Source organism: Cajanus cajan, chromosome 9 (genome assembly GCF_000230855.2).
Source record: "Cajanus cajan strain Asha chromosome 9, NIPB_CcT2T_4, whole genome shotgun sequence".
Classification (NCBI taxonomy): Eukaryota; Viridiplantae; Streptophyta; class Magnoliopsida; order Fabales; family Fabaceae; genus Cajanus; species Cajanus cajan.
This window is the reverse complement of record NC_138525.1, coordinates 25,573,353-25,589,384: the sequence shown is the minus strand read 5'-3', so window position 1 is coordinate 25,589,384 and position 16,032 is coordinate 25,573,353. Positions and strand designations below refer to the sequence as shown.

At 30.7% G+C, this 16,032-nt stretch overlaps 1 protein-coding gene across 2 annotated transcripts; it reads right to left on the bottom strand.

Annotated features, from left to right (window-relative positions):
• Positions 1-1,536: 1,536 nt before the first annotated feature.
• LOC109806411 (2Fe-2S ferredoxin-like superfamily protein) lies at positions 1,537-14,909 on the bottom strand. 2 transcript variants are annotated; one of them, XM_020368802.3, is made up of 6 exons: positions 14,591-14,905; positions 14,337-14,438; positions 8,156-8,209; positions 3,067-3,129; positions 2,587-2,649; positions 1,537-1,936 (listed from the first exon to the last, which is right to left on the bottom strand). In XM_020368802.3, the coding sequence occupies exons 1-6, from the start codon at positions 14,738-14,740 to the stop codon at positions 1,901-1,903; spliced, it is 468 nt and encodes a 155-aa protein (XP_020224391.1). In that variant the 5' UTR covers positions 14,741-14,905; the 3' UTR covers positions 1,537-1,900. The 2 variants fall into 2 exon arrangements, with proteins under 2 accessions (XP_020224391.1, XP_020224392.1); XM_020368803.3 differs by lacking the exon at positions 3,067-3,129 and having other exon boundaries at positions 14,591-14,909.
• Positions 14,910-16,032: the final 1,123 nt, after the last annotated feature.

The following is a 16,032-nucleotide window of genomic DNA, read 5'->3' as shown; positions in this document are numbered from 1 at the left end:
TTCTTGAGATTTGTGTTGCATCTCTATCTTTTCTCTCCCTCCTATTGTATTTCTTGAGATTTGTGAGGCACACTGTAGTGTGAAAGGTCGCCACAAAGCACCTTCTCCATATTTGAAGATTCAATAGAGCTCATTCAAGAGGTATTTCAATTAATCTTCTTCTATATCTTTTATTTCTCATCTTTATCTCTACATTTCATTTATAACAAACGCAATCATGTAGATATTTTAGGGTTAGTCGTATAATTTAAATTTTAAATATGTAAATAAATAACAAAGGGGATTCAATATTTAATTTATTAATTCTTATCATGTTAACTTCATCATATGGTACCGATTGAGGGCGCTGTAGGGGTGCTTAATACCTTCCCTACACGTAACCGACCCCCGAACCCAATTCTGGTTATCAAGGCCATTGTTGGATCTTTAAAAACCTTTTCTTTTTCCAATGTTTTGAGTAAAATATTGGTAGCGACTCCATGAACCTATTTTCAAAACCATTAATTAAGAATTAGTCTAGTGTCTCGGCATTCCTTAATTAACGAGACTTTAAAAGGATGTCTAAACCATATGTCGCGAGATCGGAAATTTTCGAGTTGCGACAGAGACTTCTTGTTGTTTCCAATTCTATAATTGTTAATAACTAGGATTAGGTAAAAATAAAAATTTTGGACCGAATACATTGGAAAATTCACAAAATAGAAATTTTCTTTCAAATTCATCATTTTTTAGGAAATAAACAAGGGGAGACAACACATAACGTAAGCATGAAAAATAAAATGCTCCATCATTAACATTTCAAGAAGTGATTGATCAAAAATGCAAAGGTCTTTTTTAAGGTGTGGGGAAAAGTGTCACTTGCGGCATCAATGTGCTTCTAGCTATCAATGATGGTGATTTTAGGGAATGATGAAGCCTTAAATGAAGATGGGGAGGTGATTGCTAAAAAGTGGTGTATGAAGAAAATGATAAGGGAATCATTGAGTGCAACTTGGGAGGAAAAGTTACTACTACAAAATTAGTTTTCTAATTTCACCCTTAAAGACAAAGCTGGTTTTTTAGGAAGCAAAAACGATTAGAACCAATAGTTAGAGGCAATTATGGTAGTTATGTATAGAAAATGTTCGCTTTAGAAATCAAATGAGTTAAAAACTCCTTGGTGACAATTATGTAAGGAAGATAACTACATGTGGTTATTTATTTATTAGAATTTATAGGATGAAAGTTATGTGTATATATAGATTGTAGGTTGTGTAATTAGACAATATGAAATTGATTGTAGTTTGTGCTTGTGTGGACAAAAAACTCTCTTAGTAGGAGACTTTTGTCTAAGACAAGAAGTTTGTTATTGCATTATGTGATAGAAAACTTTTGTCTCTAAGGTAATTAGTTTATTGTTATATTGTATGTGATTTTGGTATTCAAAATATTATATTTTATTATATTTATCAACTAACAGAAATACTATTTACTTATGAAAGACACCATCTTTTGGAAATTGCGCATCCTAATGTGCCATTTACACTCTAACAAAGATTCTTAGATAACGTCTCATACATTTATGAAAATTGTAATGGCTATTTCTGTTCTCTCTTTTATGCATTCTTTGCACATAACCTACATATTGCCTTATTGTTTTAGATAAAGCATACATAGTATTGTTATACAACAAATGTTTATACCCTAACCTAAAAAACAAAAACCAAGTGGTTAGCATTACAAAACATGAAAGGAAATAGATATTTGCAACTACAAGTTTTCATTAAAAACCAAAGCTAAAGTTTTCATAAGTTTATGATGCAAACATCAATGATTTGTAATGGTGCTTTTATGATAAATCAAGGAAGATCATATGAGCTTTTCTTTTTAAGAATCAAGAGATCTTGCTTGACATGGACTATTACTTCTTCCATTGAGGAATCCTTTGAACTACAACCTGAAAGGCCACCATAGAAAAATTGTTAATCCTCTAGATCAATTGTAGGCAAGGAAAAGAAACTTTAATATTGAAAGTAACTTGAGGTTTCAATATTTTTATGCCTTATTCTTTTTATGAAAATTATACAAATAGAAAAATCTTCCCAACTTATTAAATCTTGTTTACTTTAAGGGGAAAGAGACAAGCATATGGATATTTACATTCTCCATGCTATAATTACCTTCATCATTGAGGGTATTATCATAAACTTCAAGCATGTTTGAAAATCATTTTGAACATAAAGTAACATGAATTTTCAAAAGCAAGTGTATGTAACTTTCACATCAATTGTAACAATTTGATGTGAATTCAAAGGTGATAGTGGATCACCAAACCATATATCTAAACACACTTCATGCAGGGGTAATAATTTCTTGTATTCATAGTGAAATGGGATCAATTTACAGAAAATATTGAAACTTTGTGAAATATGAGATTCAATCAAGATAAATCAAATAACTTTTTATTTAAAATTTCCAAAGAAAGTAGATCATGATCATGGTATATGCTCTACTCTTACACTCGTGACACCACTCTCGCTACACAGAACATGTAATATAATACCAAAAAAAAAGCTATGCAAAATGAACCATTATTTTGAAAGATACCTTGCCAGAGTTTTCTTTATTTCCAACAATAGTTTGACATGCCAGCCTCCAAGATTCGGGTTTCTGTTTAAAATAGCCAAAGTTTAAAGGATTAGAAAGTTCCAAAACTTAACATCATATCACCCTCAAAAAAATTAAGAGGGCCTTTCATAGGGGTAGTACAAAATAAAAAGGGGGTAATCACTCATCATCACCTATATCACATTATTCCATTGGATAACCTGGAAATGCATTCAATTCAAGAACCATGATTTCAAATGAATACTTGACCCAAAAAAAAAATAATGTTTTCAAATGACTTTCATAGAGATTATGAAATTTCTACATTGGCTTAGGATAGGAGATTTTTTCAATCAATTATGTCATTCATTCTAATATTATTCAATTCAACTACTGATTTAATAGTTTAAAATTGAGGCAATGACTTGAACAAAGAAAATGTTCTTGTGTGTGTAAGTGTGAAAGGGAGCGCAAACATGCCTTCTTTAGATATTTGAGTTCAGTATTTGTTCTTTCATTTAAAAGTTCCTTTCCTTCAATAATCTGCAACAAAAGAATCAATATATACTTACAGTTAGAGATTAATTAGTATATATACTTTGTAAAAAACTAAAACTATATTATGTTATGTGAAAAACTCAAGTGTGAAGATTCACATTTATGATATGTTACATTGATTAATTGGCTAAGACAACATATTCATGCTTCAATTAAAAGAATAACTATACTTGAGTGTGTTTACAAGTTAGAACTTAGAACATTGTCTATAAAGCGGGAGAAGTTGATTTTTAATCAAATGATTAATAAATCAGCCAATATTACCCCCAATAATTCGTTTATATGGAAGAATTAAGGTATTTTGTGTGAAGGATTCTTAACATATTATTTAAAGCAATTGTTAGTAGGGGTAAGAATATCTTAATTTAGTCTAGACTTTTAATATATAAGTCATACCTGTTCTATAAAATTAAAGTTTAAACTAGACTTATTATTTATCTTAGATTTTTTTTATTAGTTTGACTTGACCTATTAGTTTATTTAAAAAACTATTTTGCAATTAGCCTATTTAAAAGTTTATTTTGCATCAGCAACTTTGGATAGGCCAATATATATTTAATTTTAAACAAGTCAACAATTATATATATATATATATATATATATATATATATATATATATATATATGCGAGTCTTTGTTTAATTAGTATGATAAGTCTTTTTTAATTTACGTGATAAAAAATAGTTTATTTTATTATTATTAAAATTTATAGTTTAAAATAATAATTAAAAAAGAATAATTAACTGAGGTACAATTTGTGCAAACCCATGTGATGGAATAACACTAAGGCCAAGAAATCCAAGAGGTGATGTATTGAAGGAGGCAAAAGGAATGAGTTAGTGTTGAAAAAAAAACCATAGGAGGAGTGAGCCCACTTTTGGGCCTTAGCTCCTAAGATTTTCTTAGCATAACATTTATTCCTATTTTGCCCTTGTATTTTGGTGTATTTTAGTCTTAGAAATTATTTTACTTGTATTTCCAATTTTACCCTTGTATTTTGAGGTATCTTAGTCATATGATTTATTTTCTTTTGTATTTCCCATTTTACCCTTGTATTATGGGGTGCTTTAGATCATAGGATTTTATTTTTGGGTTAAGGTATTTGATTAGGGTGGGAACAAAAACCTAGACATATTTTTGTGGATATTGGACCTATTTTTGGTGTTAGAAAGGCTTAGGCCCAAGTGGAGGGCAAAGGTTGCATGGTCTTATCATGCACCTAGATGTAGCCTAACTAAACCCAAAGATTCCATCCTTGGCCACCAAGTTACATCTAGAGTTAATTTGGGTTTCATTTGGTGTGCATTTGACACCCTAAATGCAACTCTAGATGCCTCTCACTCCTATAAATACCCTAGGCACCACACCTTGTAAATACTTTAACTAAAAGACACAATTAAAAAGGCTAAACTCAAGTAGATTTGTTGAGACAAACTTAAGAGTAGAAAGAAAGACTCAAAAACTAAAATTACGGCAATTTAACAAAAGGCAAGCACACAAAAGAGTAAGTCCAAGAATGGCACTAGAATAGAATTCAACAAGTAGGCTTAAAAGAAAATAATGCACTTAAGGTGTTTGATTAAATGTCTCATAAGGTAAATAAGCATTGTCCAATGGTCCAAGATTAACTCCAAGTGCCAAGGTATGAAAATTTTGGGTCCAAACTCCACAAGTCTAGCAAAGGTTCCCTTTTTCTTTTGTCTTTGATTCTTTTGATTTTGTTTCTTTTGTTTCTTTTGACACTGGACTAGGTCACGGTTTTGAGGTCCAAAAGTCCATCCAATACTCTTTTTTTTTTTTTAATTTTATAGTTCTCCTTTGCTTGGATTTTACACTTGTGTTTGTTAGTTTGATGAGTAAGTCCTTGGAGTATCTTTTTAGCAACTTACAATGGCTTAAAGAGACAAGTTTTGAGTGTCTTCTTAAGGGTTTTTAATGTGCAATGTCCAGCAACAAGAACTTTCACATAAAAGGCATTTTTATACTCAAAACATCAAACAATACATAGACATGTTAAGTGCACAAAGGAATACACAAAGTGGCCGAAAATTTTAAAGCAAGTATGTGCAAAGAAATTAATCACATGATATTTTAAGAATGTAGAACATGCTAGAACTAATTAGCATGCATGATTGACTCTCTAAAGCACATCAAGGACTCACGACCATTTTATCAAACAAGTGGCATGCATGTCATTTTTTGTTCATTTCAAAGGCTAAACATAAAAACTTCGAATTTCTTTCAAGGTAGTTAAAAGGAAACAAGCTTATGACAAAACCATATGGATTATAAAATGAAAAACATCATTATATCATGCAGCCCAAAAATTTCCAGCAACTCAATTTTAAAGAAAAAATGGTAGGAATAAGGAGGAAATAAAACAATTACTTGCAAAATTAGTTGAGGGGAGAGAAACTAGTGGATCCAAACCTAGAGTTTTCCCAACTAGGTATCAAAAATACAAAGAGGTTAGAATCCCTAAGAGTATGCATGAGGAAGAAAATACAAAAAGAGAGGAAGAACTTAGAAGCAAAGAAAAAGAAAAGAAAGAAGAAAAGTATAGGGAGGGTTAAAGAGTGGTTAGAACAAGAAAAACAACAACCAACACTCTTAGAGAAGAGTAAGGAGGATAATGTTTCTTCCAAAGGGCTTATGCTTGAAGAAAGTCACTTTCCCATTGAAAATGATTTAGAAAATACTCTCTTCATTCATCAAGACCTTAACTCTTTCTCTCACATTGCCACTAGTCATGAAGTGGAGATTCAAAAACAAATCCTTTTTAAAGAAAAAAATCTCAACTTCAAGATTTAGTGAAGAAGAAGTGGAATTCACTTAGTCCCACTTCTTGTGCTACTTCCTTGGTGGTGCCCAAGGAAGATAAGCATTCCTTCTTTAAGACTCTTTCCACTTTAGTTCCCTTCATAAAGCACCCAAATTTTGGTTTGTATGGTTTGTTAGATACATCTCATGGTGTTGTATCTTCTATTTTTGATCTTGAAGGAAGTTCACACTTATTTGAACTTAACTTGGTTACTTCCTTACAAGACAAACTTAGATTATATGAGTTTTCTAGACTCCTCTTAACACCTTTTTATCATATGTATCTAACAAATTATGCAATACAAAGCTATTTAGGTAATTTTTTAGTTAAGTTTTCTTTATTTTCCAATACATACCTAGGTCACTACATTGGGTACCTCCAACGAGGCATTTTAGTTTTTAGGACTAATGCATTAGTGTGCTATAGTTTTAGTCTTTTTACTTGTTTAGGTTTTAGTTATACACTTAGACTTCACCATGGGGAGGATCCTATCTTTCGCATTAGAGAGTCTAGTCCTTTTAATTTAGACAATCTTTTTAGCATTTTTAGGGGAACTCCTCTTAGGATACACTTCCCATTTCTATCATATACTATTACCTCTAATGCTTATTTTTATGTTTTTGTTGGTCATGATGCCCACCATGAGGAACCTCTTGATTTGAGGTCAAATCCTTTTCAAGAGAGAGGAAATGATGGAATAACACTAAGGCCAAGAAGTCCAAGAGGTGATGTATTGAAGGAGGCAAAAGGAATGGGTTAGTGTTGAAAAAAAAACCATAGGAGGAGTGAGCCCACTTTTGGGCCTTAGCTCCTAAGATTTTCTTAGCATAACATTTATTCCTATTTTGCCCTTGTATTTTGGGGTATTTTAGTCTTAGAATTTATTTTACTTGTATTTCCAATTTTACCCTTGTATTTTGAGGTATCTTAGTCATAAAATTTATTTTCTTTTATATTTCTCATTTTACCCTTGTATTATGGGGTGCTTTATATCATAGGATTTTATTTTTTGGGTTAAGGTATTTGATTAGGGTGGGAACAAAAACCTAGACATATTTTTGTGGCTATTGGACCTATTTTTGGTGTTAGAAAGGCTTAGGCCCAAGTGGAGGGCAAAGGTTGCATGGTCTTATCATGCACCTAGATGTAGCCTAACTAAACCCAAATATTCCATCCTTGGCCACCAAGTTGCATCTAGGGTTAATTTGGGTTTCATTTGGTGTGCATTTGGCACCCTAAATGCAACCCTAGATGTCTCCCACTCCTATAAATACCCTAGGCACCACACCTTGTAAATACTTTGGATATTGAATATAAAGAGAGCCTTTTGTGCCTTTATATCTTTCCTTAGTCATCCTTGGCTAATTCGGCCACCTCCCTCCCATCTCCATCTTGAGAGAAACAACCCTAGAAATGACCTTCATCATCATGAAGTGAGCCAACCCTAGAGTACCCTTCTCAAGCATTTCCTCAAACACCTTCTACCCAACCTCCATTTTCGTTCATTCCATCATCATCCACCCTAAAACCTTGTGCCAACTTTGAAGAACTTGATCCTTGGAGTAGGCGTCCTCTTTCTTTGCTCATCTCATGTTCATGCAAGTAAGGATGCCATCACCATGTTTTCTAAATATTTCTTAAATCACATTTGAAGTATTCTAAATAATCAAATACGAAGATGAAGGGACAAAAAGAAGGTAAAAATATGATTACAAGAATTTTTATTTTCGATATCTTAATTTCATAAGAATAAAGAAAGTAAAATGTTTAGATGTAGTGAAAACGTAAAACATAATTTGATTTTTTGTATTACAAATTTATTTATATTATTAATAATGTCATACATATATGTATTTTTTTATATTATAGATAAATTAGTTGACCTATTAAGTTTAATAGATTTTTATAAGTTTAAATCCAATCTTTTTAAATAAATAGACATTAAAAAAAAAAACATATGCGATCCTTTTATCAAATAAATCATATCAAGTCAAACTTTAATAAATTAGATTATAAATTCTTATTTAAAATTTGACTTATTCTCATTCCCATTTAAATCTGAGAAGATATTATCAAACAATTGACTTGCCATGTCACCAGAGAAAAGAAAATATATTGTATAAAAATATAATAATGAATAATGAAAGCATGCGTAAGAACATGTTAACATGACAACAATAAAATTTTGTACCTCTACGATACAAGTTCCACAGCTACCACCTCCCCCGCAGTTCATCAACTTCCCCTGTTCTTGAAGCAGTTAAATTGAATGAGTGTTTGTTGGTAAAATTAATTTCGATTAAAATTGATTTTGAAGTAATGTGATTTAGATTCCAATGTTTTTTTTTATATATATATTAAATCTAAGTTATTAATAAAATTCAGTATAAATATTTTTATATTTAAAGCTGTTTCAACTCAAAATCCATTTTGAATTTAGAATCAATTGTTCGATGAAAAATCAAATATATGACAATTTATCTAAAATTTGGTTAAGTGATGTTTTAACATTATAGAGAATTCAGTATAAAATCAAACACGCCCTAAAACTAAAACAAGTTTGCAACATTTATGTAAATATGATTTAAATATGTACTCGATCCTGATAAGAAATTTGATTTTAATTCACATAATGTTTGTATTTTAATTTATCTTTATTATTTTTAAACGGTGTTGTTAAAAAATGGTTAATGAATTAATAAACTTTTTATTTAAACTAATTACAATGATGCATTGATAGTATTAAATATTATATTTTTAATAAAAAAATCACTTAATTCTTTAAAAGTTGTCATTACAATAATAATTAGCAAAATCATTTTTTCAAATGGAATTTTGATGCCGGATAATATTATATAGACAAAACTACACTTTTGATCTATTAATAATATTAAATTCGTAATATTAGTCTTTTATTTTTTAATTTTAAAATTTTAGTCCTTAATTCTATAAAATTCACTATTTTAGTCTCCTCACTATATATTCATTCATTAATAATTAAAATTGTAACATTCATCATATCTAAAATTAGATGGATAACACAAGAATTAATGTTTGATAGTATTTAAGTCAAATTACACTTGTTTTTCTCGTTCTATTTTCATCCCATTTTATTGCATTTGTGAGATAAAAATAAGGACTAAAAGTGAATTTTAGCTTGAATATTATTAAATATTAATTGTTATCATATCTATTTAATGTTAGATCATGTTGCAATTTTAATGATCAACAAATGAACATTTAATAAGAGAACTATATTATAGATTTTATAAAATTAGGGGACTAAAATTACAAAATTAAAAATAGTGGGATCAAAATTACATATTTTATATTATAGAAGACCAAAAGTGCAATTTAACCTATTCTAAATTTAGTTAAACCATTGAATTGAAAGTCTTTAGACAAATTACTACTTATAGGGATGTAAGTTGGTCAGATTGGGTCGGGTTTAAATAGATTCGTTACCCAAATCAATCAAAATTCAATGAGTCAGATTGGATCAAATTTGTGCATTTTTATTGTGAAATCCAACCCAACCCAATCACAAACGAGTTACGTCAACATAATTATTTTTTATGTAAAATTTTAAATATTTCTTAATAGATCTGAATAACTTGATTTCTTACTATAAATGCAATATTTTCAACTCATAAAAAAATAATGATACAAACTAAATTCTAAAATAAATTTGTAGATTTGATACATTCTTTAAACTCACAAAGTCAACATTAATACAAAATAAAACTTAAAGCGAACTTGTATTGAGTATCACTAACACTAACTTGTAGATTATTATCATTGTTGTTGTTATTGTTGTATATGACTGAATAAAGTTGGATCACAAGTTAAAAACACAAAACTTGTTATTCAACCCATATAGTGTTGGATTTTGATCGAGTCAGTTGAGTATGACACGAACCCTCAAAAAAGCAAACCAAACTCATTAGATTGATTTGGTTCAACTTAAACTCATTAGATTAGTTTGAGATAGTTTTAGAAAATTTTATAAGGTGAATTATCAAAACAAAATTCAAATTTTGATTAAAGAATTACATTAAAAATTAAAAATACTATGAAATTTAATGAGATTATCTAGCACATCCTACCAAATCTTGTAAGATTTTTTTAGATCATTTGACATATCTTGTAAGATATTTGGTATATTCATACATAATCAAATGGTGTATTAGACCAATTTTTTGGACAAATTTCTAGAGAGATCCTTAGATATTTTCATGACAAATTTCTAGATAGATTCTTAGAGGTTTTTATGATAGATTTTGAGGTATTGTTCATGTGTGTGTATATATATTCAAATATTTGTGGAGAAAAAACAATAAAACAAGATTATTGTTTTCCAAAATTAGAGCTTTTATTTGTATCAGAGCATAGGTTAAGGCTCTAAGAATGATGGAGTATACTTTGAGATGATTTACTCAGGAGGAGATAATTTTGAGTCGACTGAACTAATGACTAAGTAGTTATAGATGTTGATGGATTTGTTGAAAGGTCAACAAACATATTGCAATGAGAAGAAGAAAGACAAGTGCAATACCACTACATGGATTATTGATACTGGAGCTTTAAACCACATGACATGGTGCTTAAACATTGTGCATGATTTGCATATTATTCAAAGTTGCTCAATGGGACTCCTTGATGAACAATGCACAACAAAAGAAGTTGTTACATTGGATGGAGGTGTGAAACTCACTAACGTACCCTATGTTCTTAAATTGCAATGCAATTTGATATCAACCTCTCAAATAATGGACAAATTGGATTGTGTTGTTCAATTCACTAATAAATTGTGTGTTATGTAGGATTGCACTTCAAGAATGATGATTGGTGTGGGTGAATGCATGGATGGGCTCTATTTTTTCTAAGGGATTTGAAAAGCAATGGTTTCTAAGACTAAGGGAATGAGCTTGATGGATCTATGGCATAAACGGATGGTACATCTATCGATGCATAATGCGCACTTAATTCTTGGATCTAGTATACATAAAGATGGTGTGATAATAAATAAAGCATGTGATATTTGTTTTAGAGCAAAACAAACTAGGGGTAATTTTTTGTTGAGTGAACATAAAGCTATTTGAATTAATCCATTGTGATTTATGGGGAGACTATAAGACCCTTTCAACATATGGTGCTTTCTATTTCTTGACAATTATTGATGATTACTCACATGTTGTTTTGATATATTTGTTGATTTATAAAAAAGTGGTGTCATAAACACTTAAAAAAGATAGCCTTAGTTGAGAGGCAATTTCATAAACAAGTAAAAATATTTTGAAGTGATAATAGGACTAAGTTCACATGCATGAGAAAATATTTTCTTGATCATGGAGTGATTTTTCAAACATATTGCATTGCAACTCCCCAACAAAATGGGAGAGTAGAGAAGAAACATAGGCATATTTTGAATGTAGCACGAGCGCCACAGTTTCAAGGAAATCTTTCCATTGAATTTTGGGGAGAATGTATTTTGGCTGTAGGTTATCTAATAAACCGAACTCCCTCCATGGAGTTGAATGGAAAGACTCTTTACGAGATGTTGCCTATACATAATTCCATGTATGAACATTTAAGCGTGTTTGGACCATTGTGTTATTCACATCATCAAGGAAAGAAAGGAAATAAATTTGCAAGTCAGAGTAGAAAATGTGTTTTTATTAGGTATTTGTATGCTAAAAAGGGGTGGAATTTGTTTAATTTGGAAAATGAGAGATCTTTGCCTCTTTGAGATGTTAAATTATTCGAGTTAGTGTACTCTTTAACTAGTGACAATGCACTAAAGAACAAGGTGACCAAAATGTTGATGAATTTGTAGAAAGGTGGCTCGTGAGGAGCTTCAACAAGATTCTGTGGAAAGTATAACTGTCGTGGATTATAGAGGGGGTGCACCAAATGATGAACTTGTTGAACAGATAATCTCTAATGCAACAAATGCATCCCCTAACACATTGTGCCACTAGAGGAACCTTTTGGGTAGAGGACACAAAGAAAACAATCATATGTTCTTATACGAGAATTTGTGACTCACACTACTTAAAGAAAATGAACTCATCCAACCACTCATCCCCATCAATAGTAAGCTCCGGTGATCCTTATCTCATATCACATTATGTGAATTGTAATAATTTATCTCTAGCACATTGTGTTTTTCTTGCTTTTATTTCATAGGAAAAGAAAGTAGTTTCTTATGTTGAAGCAACAAAGGATAGTAGATGGAGGAAACCTATGTTAGGCAATGTTGACACACTTACCCACTTTACAAAAAAAAAGCATAAAATTTGATGGGAGCATATAAAGGTTTAAAGTGTGATTAGTTATTCTTGGCAATCATCAAGTGGAAGGGATTGATTCCACCGAGACATCTTCTCATGTTGTCAAAATGTTGACTATGCATACAATGTTAGTGATAATAGTTGCCAAGGACTGGGAATTACATCAGATGGATGCTCATAATCCATTCTTGAATGAGGAACTTGAAAAGGTGGCGTATATGAAGCCACCACCTAGCTTCACTGTTCATGACTCTAGGATGGTCTATTAACTCAAAAGGTCTCTTTATGGGCTTAAGCATGCTCCTGTTGGTTTGCAAAATTTTCTATTGCATTAAAGGAGTATGGCTTCAAACAATCATTTTTTGACTATACTTGTTCCTTGTAGTTTTGGCTTATGTAGGCGACCTCATCATTTTTTAAATGATCATGCAGTTATTAACCTCTTTAAGGATTATTTTCATACTTGCTTCCATATAAAAGATTTAGAAAAACTCAAATATTTCTTAGGTGTTGAAGTGACTCACTCCTCTAGTGAAAATTTTCTCTATCAATGAAAGTATGCTTTGGATATCATAGAGAAACAAGACTTTAGGAGCAAAACCATTAAGTACTCATTATGATCAATGTAGGTTATTTGGTGGGAGGCCTCATTTACCATCGTTTTATTGGACCAAAATTGTCTTACTATGTCCATAGATTGTCTTAGTTCATGCAGCAACATAGAGAAAAAACATTGAGAAACTGCATTGTGAGTAGTTCACTACTTAAAAAGGAATTTGAGGCAAGGTATGCCCTTGAGCAGAAATTGATTTACATTTGACTACATGGTAATGATTTAGATTGGGGAAGTTGTTCCCTTACTCGCAAATCTCCCATAGGATGACTTATTCATTTGGGCAACTCTCCTGTTTCTTGGAAAACAAAGAAGTAACTCACAGTCTTGCACTTATCCATTAAGGTTGAATATCGTTCAATGACAGCCACTATTCGTAAGCTGAAATAGTTAAAGGAAATTCTTTTCAACCTTAGTATATCACATTCTTAACCTACACTTGTTCATTGTAATAGCCAAGTTGCTCTCCACATTTCCAAAAGTACAATTTTCCATAAACGTATCAAACATATTAAAATTGACTGTCATTTTGTTAGGGATGAGATTATAAAAGGCAATATTGGACCTACTTATGTCTCTCTCACCGTACAATTAGCTGATATACAAACCAAACACTTGGTTCTACTCAATTTACTTCCTTTTTACATAAGTAGGCCATTCACGATTTGTATGTTCCAACTTGAGGGAGGGTAATGAGATCATTTGGCATAACTTGGCTTATCTTGTAAGATATCAAATTATCTGACATATCTTGTAAGATATTTGGTATATTTATACATAATCAATTGGTGTATTAGAGTGATTTTTAAAACAAATTTCCAGAAAGATCCTTATAGAATTTTAGAGAAATTCTTAGAAATTTTTATGACAGATTTTAATGTATTATTCATATATATATATATATATATATATATATATATATATATATATATATTTGTGAAGAGATAAGCAATAAAACAAAGTTGTTCTTTTCCAAAATTAGAATTCTTTAAAATTGCATCTATGCATTCTCCTTTTAAAAATACAAATTAAAAACATTTAATTACTCAAAAATAAATATTAAATAACTTTTTTTTTTGTTAAATAGTTTTTCTTATCATATTTCCAGAGCACTTCTTAAGCTATATAATTTAATTATACCATTATATAAAGATGATCCTTCTTTTAATAGCTATATTTGGTCTTCACTATTACATGAATATTTTATTACTTAATTAACAGTTCATAAATAATTATATTATACAATTAACTTCCTATTATTTTTTTTTATTTTATTCTATTACGTAACAGTTCATAAATAACGACTCATAAACTACTCATTAATTTGATTTTTTTAATGCATGCAAGAAGTGTTTTGTTTTTGTGTTAGTAAATAACTATTTAAAAAAAAAAAAAAAAAAAAAAAAGACATAGCAATTGAGAATGTGGTGCAAAAATGTTAGTGGCTGTAGTTGATTGAAACGTACATATGTGGCATAAAGCTCGATCTTGTTATCCAACATGATGTTCCTCAACAGCTTCTCTCCGCTCATTGCTTTCGCTTTCTCCACCTCACTCTCCGCTTTCGGCTGCAACAACAATTTCACATTCTTCATTCCATATTCCAACAAACTATATATTATACAATAACTCCAATTTAATTCAATTTAATTTAAGCTAGGTCGAATATCAATTATCGATCATATATACGAATATGATTAATTAAATAATTAAATGGTACCGCGATGAACTCGAGCTCTATTTCGGGAGCAGATTCCGGCGAAGAGGCGGCGAAAGGGACGGAGATTGGTCGCCGCCGGGGGAGATAGGTGCTCGGAGTTCGGCCGTCAAAGGTGGCGGAAACGGCGGAGAATAAATTCATTGACGCCATTGTGGTTTCTGTTATGAACGAAACTCTCTCTCTCTCTCTCTCTCTTTTTATCTTCTGTGAGGAATCGTGGAGCGAACTTCAAAGGCTATAAAGGCCGATGAAAAGTGCGTGTGGGATTTCAGACTTTCTTTCTCGTTTCTTATTTATTCATATTCTAGAGTTCGCTCGTTCTTATAAGGCCAAATGAAGAAATATAAATTCTTATTTTGAGTAGTTTCTCGAAGAATTTCATTTTTTTTTTCACCTCATATTTTTAAATTAGCACTAATTCGTGACTTTGGATAATTTTTTTAAAAATATAAATAAAGTAAAAGTAAGTTGTGAATAATTAGAGTCTGGGCAGTTTTTAGATAATTATGATTATAATTTTTTTTTAAAGATTTAAATATGTTCAAATTATATTTAATTAGGTTGATTTTTAGATTATTATCTATTAATTTTTTTTTAAAATATCTTATTATTATTTTTTTATGTTAATACCTGATGTTAATCTCCTTTCCTTAAGTGATAATGTGGCTGACGAACTGCTACGTCATCATCCAACAGTATCTGCCACATCATTTAAAAGACTGTCAAGTGAACATTTAGATGGTGTGGTATGTTGAGTAATGACGTGACAGTCCGTTTACTATGTCATCACTTAAATAGAGAGGGACCAACATAGGTATTAAATTGAAGAAAAAAAAATAGTCAAGTATTTAAAACAAAATTTATTTTTAATAGGTAGTAATCTGAAAATCGATCTAAGTAATAATATGAAAATAAACCTAATTGGAGGTAGTAATCTGAAAATCATCACTGAAGGACAACCTATTTTGAAGCCACCATATTTTGATGGCATAAATTACATTGAGTGGAAGGAGCGTATGCAGATATTCATACAATCCTTCGACTTCAAACTTTGGTTTGTCATAAAAAATGGACCAAAAATTTCAACAAAGATAGTGAGTGGACAATGAAGAAGTAGAGAAAAGTGAAGATGAATACAATGCAAAAATCTCCAAGTGTGGCTTAAATATGTTCAAACTACCTTCAATTAGGCTGTTTTTCAGATTAAGACCTATTAATTTATTATTTTTTGTTTTAAATACCTGACTATTTTTTTTTCCAATTTAGTACTTGACGTTAGTCTCCCTCTGTTAAGTGATGACGTGATTGATGGACTGCCACATCATCACCAACAATGTCTGTCACGTCATCTAAATGTCCATGTGACAGTCCTTTAGATGACATGGCAGACACTGTTGCATGATGATGTGACAGTTTGTCAGCCACTTCATTACTTAACGGAG